Genomic DNA, 10,793 nt, shown 5'->3' with positions numbered 1-10,793 from the left:
AAACTACCAATGCCTATGTCTGCATTTATGTCTGTGCACCATGTGTATCCCTAATGCTTTCAGAGACCAGCAGAGGGTATCATATTCTTTCAAACTACAGTTAAAGGCCCATATAAGATGCCATACTGAGAATTGAATCTGGGTGTTCTGGAAGAGCATCCAGTTCTCCTAACATCAAAGCCACTCCCAGGATGCTTTAAACTATTGCAGTCTATCTATTTAAAAAACAGCAGTAGTTTTAAGAAGGGTTTGATGGATAGAGAATGAGGTTGTTATACTCTACAAACAAACAATTAGAGCAAAAACAATCTTGTGTATTAATTAAAACATGTTAGGTAGAAAAAATCCTTCTAGAACTATCCAATTAAATGGCAGTTTTAACATGAGACTCTTCTACAGGACTGAAGGTCATGAACCCAATCGTACTGTATTCTTGTTATTTGTGACGAACAGGTAAATGCACAAAAAATCTCAATGGGAAGAGAAAACCAGACCTTTGTAGTTGAGTTTTTGTTGCTTGGCCTTTCACAAGATGCACAGACTCAGATTCTCCTGTTTGTTCTTTTCTTCATCATTTATGTGCTGACTGTACTTGGAAACCTGCTCATCATTATCCTCATTCTTATGGATTCTCGACTCCACACCCCCATGTATTTTTTTCTTAGAAACCTCTCTTTTGCTGATCTCTGCCTCTCAAGTAGCATTGTTCCTCAAGTGCTGTCCCACTTCCTGGTAAAAAGGAAAACCATTTCCTTTTGGGGCTGTGTGACACAGGTAATTGTCTCTCTTCAGATTGGGTGTACAGAGTGTGCACTGCTAGCTGTGATGTCCTATGACCGGTATGTGGCTGTGTGCAAGCCACTACACTACTTTACTGTCATGACCCAACAACTATGCCTGCAGTTGGCCCTAGGGTCCTGGGCCAGTGGGCTCCTAGTATCCCTGATAGATATTACTGTTGCCTTCCATCTTCCCTATCAAGGGCAGAACACAGTCAGTCATTACTTTTGTGAACTTCCTGCTCTCCTGAAAGTGGCTTCAGCAGATACTTACAGCACAGAAATGGCCATCTTTGCAATGGGCATTGTAATTCTCCTAGCACCTGTCTCCCTCATCCTCATCTCCTACTGGAACATCATCTCCACTGTGATCCAGATGCAGTCTGGAGAGGGGAGACTCAAGGCTTTTTCAACCTGTGGATCTCATCTCATTGTTGTTGTCCTCTTCTATGGGTCTGGAATATTTAACTATATGCAGCCAAACACCAAAACAACAAGGAAGCGGGATAAGATAATGTCTGTGTTCTATACAGTTGTGACTCCAATGTTAAACCCCATAATTTATAGTCTGAGGAACAAGGATGTCAAAAGTGCCTTCAAAAGACTAGCAGCAAGAATAGCCTTCTTTCAGAAGCAGTGACCCGTGGGTCTGGGTTTTATCACTATGATAACATCGTTGAAACAGAGCAGGATTTTTGTGAGGGAATTATTAAGTAAATTATTTCAAGAAACATTACAAAACAAAACAAAAACATACTGTAGAAATGGTAACCACTCTAAGATAGAACACAAACAAAAAGGAAAAGGGTAGAAAATTGGGTTGTGCTTTCTTTTTATTATGAAAAGTCGGAGATACCATTTCAATGAGTGCCTAGTTAATTAATCTGCTATGGACCTGCTTTAGGCATTAGCACAGCCAAATTTGCTGACATAGGCCTCAATTCCTTATCCACTGGCTAGTTTTATGTCAACTTGGCAGGAGATATGGTCATCTGAGGGATAGGAACCTTGAGTGAGTAAGGCCTGGCTGTAGACAAACCTATAGAGTTTTCTCTTAATTAGTAAATATGCAATGACCCATCCTATTGTGAGTGGGGGTGCCCCATGACTGGTGGTCCTCGGTTTTATAAGGAAGCGGACTGAACAAACCATGGGGGGCAAACCAGTAAGCAATACCCACCCCTCCATGACTTCTGCAACAACTCCTGCCTTCTGGTTCCTGCCCTGTTTGAGTTCCTGTGTTGGCTTTTTTTAATGGTCTGTGATTAAGAATATTTTAGCCAAAAAATCCTTTCCTACCAAAATTGCTTTTGGTTACAGTGTTTCATTACAGTGATTGAAAACTTAATTCACCATCTATCTGAGAGGTCCAGGCCAGGGTATGTCAAGTATGGTCTGCTTGGGAAAATCATTGAGACCTTGTGGTTGTTTTTCTTTTTAAAGAGTTCTTGGAATATGGCTCAGTGGTAGAGTATTTACATTGCATGCACAGGGGAAGGGAAGGAGAAAAGGGGAATGGGGATGGAGAGAAGGAAGTAGGGAGGGACAAAGATGATTACATTAAAATCTTGGGTGTTTAAAGCATCCTATCCTAAAATGACATCTTAATATGATTTGTATGCATGATTCTCACATCAAAAACATTAGAAAAAATGAACGTTTGGGCCATAAAAGCCTTGGAAAGAATAGTGATTAAAATAATCAGTATCCAAAGGAGTCTTCAAAATTGGAATCACTTATGCCGAGAGCAAGTCAGTATGTGAAAGGGAACAAAGCTGATTCATGATGTCCTCTTCTACAGCTCAAAAAAGAGAATTTGAATAAATGTCTCAAAAATCGTAATATTTAGAGTAAATATGGAATTCAGTGGTGATCAAATTCAATCACAACGAGACTTAGAATCCTTCACAAGTGCCTCTATTGTCTAGAGCATGTCTCTCCAGTTTGGCTTTGCAGTATAACTGAGAAGTATTATGTTGGACTTCCTCTGACTTAATTCTTTTAAATATTCATTCATTTTTTAAAAGCTACTGGTCGAACTATTATTTTAATATCTACCCTAACTCTGACATATGACTAGAATATAATGTGTTTCACTGTTAAGGCAATTATAAATAGCCTTGTTGATAGAACCTTTGACACAGTGTTTTGAAACTGGCACTCTATCCCTGTCCCTGTAACTTTTATCACCAAATTTATAACCTCAGTCTAACAATGAGAAAGATATCAGAAACATTTCAATAAAGGGAGAGCCTACAAAAACACCTGGGCAGACATCCTCAACACTGTCAAGCTTATTTGAAAAAATGAGAAAATTCAGCGAATATCACAGTCATGGAGAACCTACATAGACACAATAATTTAATGGACTCTGATGACCTGAAAGGGATCCTTAGTTAGGATAATGATAAATAGAGAATGGAAGTCAAGCAAGCAAACTAAGTGAAGAATCCAATCATGTGTGCATGATCTTCAGTAAATAATGTGACCAACATATTTAATGATATCAGATAAGCTTAACAATATAAAATGACAGAATAGGAAATAGGTCTTACAGGGAAAATGGGAACTTTATATACTATCCTCTCAAATTTTTGGTAGTCTGATCATTCTCTTTAAAATAGTTTTTATCTTTAAAATTATCACACAGTAGATCCATTTTATACAATACACTGTTAAATAAAGACATTTTTATACATACATTGTACCTTGAGCATATCCCTCCACAACATCTTATTGTAAAAAGAGAGACTGAAATTATCTGTCCTTTTTTCATTCCATTGTCCTACAGACTATATTTAGATGGGTGAGTCCTTGTCATTTTCTGTGACCTTCCAGCAAAGCTCTGGACAGCAGAGGTAAAGAAAGTGAATTTGGAGTATATTTAGCCTCTGTAAAGGCCTTCTGCTCCCCAGAACCAGGCTTACTTCCTCTAAGATCCACACAGAGCTATAGAAGCAGAAGAATTTAGATGATCAGAAGCTAAAATAGTCAAAACTCTGTGACACAGGACCTAGGAAGCCAACTCAGATGAACTAAAATCTTAACTACCTGTGAATTCCAGACTGACTAGTACAACCCACAATCTATTCAACACAGCTTTCTGGTGGAACATAGACACAACAGCAAGTGAAGAAATGGAATAGTTTAGCAGAAGAAGTGTATGCCTTGGATGATGCCCAAGAACAGCTCAAAATAAAAAATTCCATGAAAGTGTAACATGAGTTTTTCTGTGCTTATTTAAAGACATTAGTGAAGTGTTATGTTGGGCAGTGTGGGTGGTCTCCAAACAATTACATCAGTGAAACTTCTGACCAAGCATGTATTAATTCTTTGTAGTTGCATAGAAGGGCTCCCGACCACCATATTTCTATTTACCTTTCATATCTTGTGTGCTCTTATCACCTCACAAGACTGTTGAAACCACATGCAGTTTAGCAGAGTTACACACAACTGAGAGGGCAGTATAGGCAAGAGTGCCTGGCATCTCCATTCTAACCTAATGACTCTCTCTACCTGCTTCTATCAGGAATGGCAACATGCCTGGTCTTTTTAATTATTATTGTATATTTTTTATTTACATTTCAAATATTATCCCCTTTTCAGGTTTCCCATCCATAAACCCCCTATTGCCTCTCCCAACCCCCTTCATCTATGAGGATGTTCCCCCACCCAACCACCCATCTCTTCCCACCTACCCACCCTGCATTCCCTTACACTGGGGGGGGGGTCCAGCCTTGGCAGGACCAAGGGCTTCTCCTCCCATTAATGCCCAACAAGGCCATCTTCTGCTACATATGCAGCTGGAGTCATGGGTCTGTCTATGTGACTGATTTCAAGGATTGCTTACAAGTAGTCACAGTTGCTCTCATGAAATTTGCTATGGCTGTTATACTGGAAAGATGTCATTCTACAAATAAATAGTGAAACAGACTTTTCTGAGTTGGGTTCACTAATAAATTTCCAATGTCTAGCCCAGCACCTGCCACAAATTAGGGTTTCAATAAAAATATCAATGAGTACAAGTTCTGAAAAATCTGTTGGTTTGAATCATGTGTTCTCTGTATCTTTATCTAAATAAATATAGACAGGCCAGTCCAGAAGAGATGAATTTTATGGAAACAGAAAGGGATAGAGTTTATAGAAAGGAATCCAAAGCATCTTGAAATCCCATGGACTTCAACGTCCTGTACCTTTACAGAAACAGTCATCTGTGGCAAGAAACCTTAAGTTGTGCCCCTAAAAGCTAGACCATGAGGTGCTTGAAACTGGGAAATAAGCCTCAGGGAACACTGCTCCACACCTATCACAATTCCTCTCTCCTAAGTCCCAGACTGATCTTCCCCTATCAAGTTCTCTGTATTTTTCCTAGCAAATTTCTTTCTCCCTCTTACTTGTGAGCTATGAGAGAAACTATGAACATGAGGCAATGATGGGAAAATTTAATAGTTCTTGTGAGCTTGTGAATCGGCTGAAGATGTGTGTGTGTGTGTGTGTGTGTGTGTGTGTGTGTGTGTGTGTGAAGAAAGATGCCTTTAAGAAGTCAAGAGTCTTGTGTATTTTCTTGGTCACATCCACTTCAAAGAGCTCCGTAAGTGAGAGTTGAGGAAACAGAACTGTCATTCCCCTATGTAAAAGTTTGTATGGAAAAAAAAAGTTTGTATGGTTCTGATTCCATTGTGGAAATAAAAGGAATTGATCAGATAAGGAAAATACTTATCTCTTCTTATGTGTTAGGATGTATTATTGCTGTTGAGAAGTGCCTATTTTTAGAAGATGAGTTTGAATATTTATACTTCATTTAAACTCATCATGGAGGTATCCACAAAAACTCAGGTTGTTGGGTAGGCGTTGAGCTCAGAGAAGTTATCTCATCCAGCTTATGGATTTAAAATAAACTATCAATGATCATTAATTTTTTAAAAAGGGTTTTTGTAAAAGTAACCTTTATTATCCCAATGTAGTTGACATCTTTGAGACTTACAGCCTCAGTCTGCTAACTCAGACCTAGTTCTAGAAGCTTCTAGCCTCCATACAATCTTAGAGATTTGCTGTTGAATACCCTCACCCCTTTATCTGCTTTGTACTCTGGTTGGTTCAACTCAGCTCTTCTGATTTGAACTGCTCTCCAGGCTGACTGATTTAGTCTGACTTCTTTCAGCTTCTCCTGAATTGCTCTGCTTGGCCTTATACTAACTTTGGCAATGTTATAATCTCATGGCTCCTTATCATTCTCTGTCTCCTTCTGTATTTACCTGTGTCTAGCTTGTTCTCTCTTCAACCTGTCTCTGTAAAAGTTTCCTGGTAAAACTTTCTCCTTCCTATCTCCCTCTCTCTTTGCACTGCTCTATTAAATAACTTCCATTTCCTTTCTCTTATTGTGAGAGTTGGGCATATCCTATTCTGTCAGATCTTTCTCTGTTTCATCATTTTCTCACCCAATTAGATATCACTTTCAAACTGGGGTGCTTCATGTTACCAGCTAGCTTTACCTTCATGGTTTGGGAATAAAAGTGTTTACTAAAGGTGGTCCAGACACAGCCTGGATCTGAAGGGACCCGGTCAAACAGCTCCCTGCACCCAAATCCCATGGGAGGAAGAGCTAAACTTCAGAGGGGGAGGCATGCCTGATAAGCCAGAAGAGACTACACTCTGCCCACATTTCTGACTCTAAAGGAAAATACCTAGCTCCATCTGGGACCCCTGTGCACAGGGACCTGAAAAAGTTGGGGCAGGCCCTTCGGGTTGCTGCCCTCATGGAGAGCTGAAATGCAGCCCCTGAGGAGCACTTTCAGGCCCTGGACCAGAGGTAAGACCAACTTTTCTGCTCCAAGTGACCTGCCTGGTGGACTCAGAACACACAGGGGCAAAATTCCTCTGGGACCAGACACTTCCTGTTTCTAACTGGAGCCTGAACCTCACTGATTCTGGCCCACAGCTCCCTGTTCCCAAACCCCAGGGCAGAGAGAGCTCATCGCCCAGACAGGTGGCCACTCCTGAGACTGGAGGGCAGGAGAAACCTCCAGTACTGCCCACCCCTGCCCACATCCCTGGCCCAAGAGGAAACTGTATAGGGCCTCTGGGAACAGGAAGATGGGGGCACTCAAGCTGCAGGTCCCCTGTGGTCCAGACACTGCCTGGATCTGAAGGGATCTGGGCAAACAGCTCCCTGCACCCAAATCCTGTGGGAGGGAGAGCTAAACCTTCAGAGGGGCAGACATGCCTGGGAAGCCAGAAGAGACTACACTCTGTCCACATTTATGACTCTAGAGGAAAACGCCTACTGCCATCTGGGATCCCTGTGCTCAGAGACCCGAGAAAAGGCAGGGCAGGCCCTTCTAGTTGCTGCCCTCACAGAGAACTGAAACGTATCCTCAAAGAGTGACTTCAGGCATTAGACCAGAAGTAAGACCAACTTTTCTGCTCCAAGTAACCTACCTGGTGGACTCCAGACACACACCCACAGGAACAGCTGAAGAGCAGTAGACAGGAAGGACTACATGCCTGAAAAGCAGAATACTCTGTTCCCATAACTGGCTGAAAGAAAACAGGAAAACAGGCTTACAGCACGCCTGACACACAGGCCTATAGGATGGTCTAGCCACTGTCAGAAATAGCAGAACGAGGTAACACCAGAGACAACCTGATGGCAAGAGGCAAGCGCAGGAAGCCAAGCAATAGAAACCAAGACTACATGGCCTCAAAGGAGCCCAATTCGCTCACCAAAGCAAACACTAAATATCCAAACACACCAGAAAAGCAAGATCTAGATTTAAAATCACATTTGATCATGATGATGGAGTACTACAAGAAAGACATAAAGAACTCCCTTAGAGAAACACAGGGAAACATAAATAAACAAGTAGAACTGTATAGAGAGGAATCACAGAAATCACTGAAAGAATTCCAGGAAACCACAGTCAAACAGGTGAAGGAATTAAAAATGGAAATAGAAGCAATAAAGAAAGCACAAAGGGAGACAACCCTGGATATAGAAAACCAAAGGAAGAGACAAGGAGCCACAGATACAAGCATCACCAACAGAATACAAGAGATAGAAGAGAGAATCTCAGGAGCAGAAGCTTCCATAGAAATCATCGACACAACTGTTAAAGATAATGTAAAAAGGAAAAAGCTACTGGCCCAAAACGTTCAGGACATCCAGGACTCAATGAGAAGATCAAACCTAAGGATCATAGGTATAGAAGTGAGTGAAGACTCCCAGCTCAAAGGACCAGTAAATATCTTCAACAAAATCATAGAAGAAAACTTCCCTAACCTAAAGAAAGAGATGCCCATAAACATACAAGAAGCCTACAGAACTCCAAATAGATTGGACCAGAAAAGAAATGCTGCCCATCATACAATAGTGAAAACACCAAATGCACAAAATAAAGAAAGAATATTAAAAGCAGTAAGGGAAAAAGGTCAAGTAACATATAAAGGCAGACGTATCAGAATCACACCAGACTTTTCGCCAGAAACTATGAAAGCCAGAAGATCCTGGACAGATGCCATACAGACTCTAAGAGAACACAAATGCCAGCCCAGGTTACTGTATCCAGCAAAACTCTCAATTAACATAGATGGAGAAACCAAGATATTCCATGACAAAACCAAATTTACACAATATCTTTCTACAAATCCAGCCCTAGAACGGATAATAAATGATAAAGGAGACAAGCTACACCCTAGAAAAAGAAAGAAACTAATCATCTTGCAACAAAACAAAGAGAAGAAAAGCACACAAACATAATCTCACATCCAAATACGAATCCAATACAGGAAGCAACAATCACTATTCCTTAATATCTCTCAACATCAATGGTCTCAACTCCCCAATAAAAAGACACAGATCAACAAACTGGATGCACAATGAGGGCCTAGCATTCTGCTGCCTACAGAAAACACACCTCAGAGACAAAGACAGACACTACCTCAGATTAAAAGGCTGGAAAACAACTTTAAAAGCAAATGGTCTCAAGAGACAAGCTAGAGTAGCCATTCTAATATCAAATAAAATCGATTTTCAACCAAAAGTCATCGAAAAACATAAGGAAGGGTACTTCATATTCATCAAAGGAAAAATCCACCAAGATGAACTCACAATCCTAAACAGCTATGCTCTAAATAGAAGGGCACCTATGTACATAAAAGAAACCTTACAAAAGTTCAAAGCACACATTAAACCTCACAAAATAATAGTAGGAGATTTCAACACCCCACTCTCATCAATGAACAGATCATGGAAAGAGAAATTAAACAGAGACATAGACAGACTAAGAGAAGTCATGAACCAAATGGATTTAACAGATATTTATAGAACATTCTATCCTAAAACAAAAGGGTATACCTTCTTCTCACCACCTCATGGAACTTTCTCCAACATTGACCATATAATCAGTCATAAAACAGGCCTCAACAGATACAGAAAGATAGAAATAATCCCATGCATCCTATCAGACCACCACGGGCTAAAGCTGGTCTTCAACAACTATAAGGGAAGAACGCCCACATATACATCGAAATTGAACGATGCTCTACTCAATGATAGCATGGTCAAGGAAGAACTAAAGAGAGAAATCAAAGACTTCTTAGAATTTAATGAAAATGAAGGTACAACATACTCAAACTTATTGAACACAATGAAAGCTGTGCTAAGACGAAAACTCATAGCTCTGAGTGCCTGCAGAAGGAAACAGGAGAGAGCATATATCAGCAGCTTCAAGCACACCTAAAAGCTCTAGAACAAAAGAAAGAAATACAACCAGGAAGAGTAGAAGGCAGGAAATAATCAAACTCAGAGCTGAAATCAACCAAGTAGAAACAAAAGGGACCATAGAAAGAATCAACAGAACCAAAAGTTGGTTCTTTGAGAATATCAACAAGATAGATAATCCCTTAGCTAGACTAAGGAGAGGACACAGAAAGTGTGTCAAAATTAACAAAATCAGAAATTAAAAGGGAGACATAACTACAGAATCAGAGAAAATTCAAAAAATCATCAGATCCTACTACAAAAGCCTATATTCAACAAAACTTGAAAATCTGCAGGAAATGGACAATTTCCTAGACAGATACCAGGTACCGGAGTTAAATGAGGCACAGATAAACCATTTAAACAACCCCATAACTCCTAAGGAAATAGAAGCAGTCATTAAAAGTCTCCCAACCAAAAAGAGCCCAGGTCCAGATGGGTTCAGTGCAGAATTCTATCAGACCTTCATAGAAGACCTCATAACAATATTATCCAAACTATTCCACAAAATTGAAACTGAGGGAGCGCAACCAATTCCTTCTATGAAGCCACAATTACTCTTATATCCAAACTACACAAAGACCCAACAAAGAAAGAGAACTTCACACCAATTTCCCTTTTGAACATCGATGCAAAGATATTCAATAAAATTCTGGCGAACCGAATCCAAGAGCACATCAACACAATCATCCATCATTATCAAGTAGACTTCATTCCAGGGATTCAGGGATGGTTTAATATATGGAAAACCATCAACGTGATCCATTATATAAACAAACTGAAAGAACAAAACCACATGATCATTTCATTAGATGCTGAGAAATCATTTGACAAAATTCAGCACCTCATTCATGATAAAAGTCCTGGAAAGAACAGTAATTCAAGGCCCATACCTAAACATAGTAAAAGTCATATACAGCAAACCAGTTGCTAACATTAAACTAAATGGAGAGAAACTTGAAGCAATCCCACTAAAATCAGGGACTAGACAAGGCTGCCCACTCTCTCCCTACTTACTCAATATAGTTCTTGAAATCTTAGCCAGAGCAATCAGACAACAAAAGGAAATCAAAGGGATATAGATTGGAAAAGAAGAAGTCAAAATATCACTATTTGCAGACGATACGATTGTATGTTTAAGTGATCCCAAAAGTTACACCAGAGAACTACTAAGCCTGATAAACAACTTCAGCAAAGTGGCTGGGTATAAACTTAACTCAAATAAATCAGTAGCCTTCCTCTACACAAGAGAAACA

The 10,793-nt window shown here is 40.0% G+C and overlaps 1 protein-coding gene across 1 annotated transcript; it reads left to right on the top strand.

Annotated features, from left to right (window-relative positions):
• Positions 1-474: 474 nt before the first annotated feature.
• On the top strand, positions 475-1,419 carry Or2d36b (olfactory receptor family 2 subfamily D member 36B). Its single transcript, NM_001000204.1, has one exon. It carries the CDS (start codon positions 475-477, stop codon positions 1,417-1,419), a length of 945 nt encoding a protein of 314 aa, NP_001000204.1.
• The last annotated feature ends 9,374 nt before the right edge of the window (positions 1,420-10,793 follow it).

Source organism: Rattus norvegicus, chromosome 1 (genome assembly GCF_036323735.1).
Source record: "Rattus norvegicus strain BN/NHsdMcwi chromosome 1, GRCr8, whole genome shotgun sequence".
NCBI classification, from domain to species: domain Eukaryota; kingdom Metazoa; phylum Chordata; class Mammalia; order Rodentia; family Muridae; genus Rattus; species Rattus norvegicus.
The sequence above is the reverse complement of the archived record's forward strand: the minus strand, read 5'-3'. Positions and strand labels throughout refer to the sequence as shown.

Bases quoted from the DNA above. Each gene is read 5' to 3' on its own strand.
- Or2d36b (NM_001000204.1), top strand. From the start codon at position 475: ATGGGAAGAGAAAACCAGACCTTTGTAGTTGAGTTTTTGTTGCTTGGC.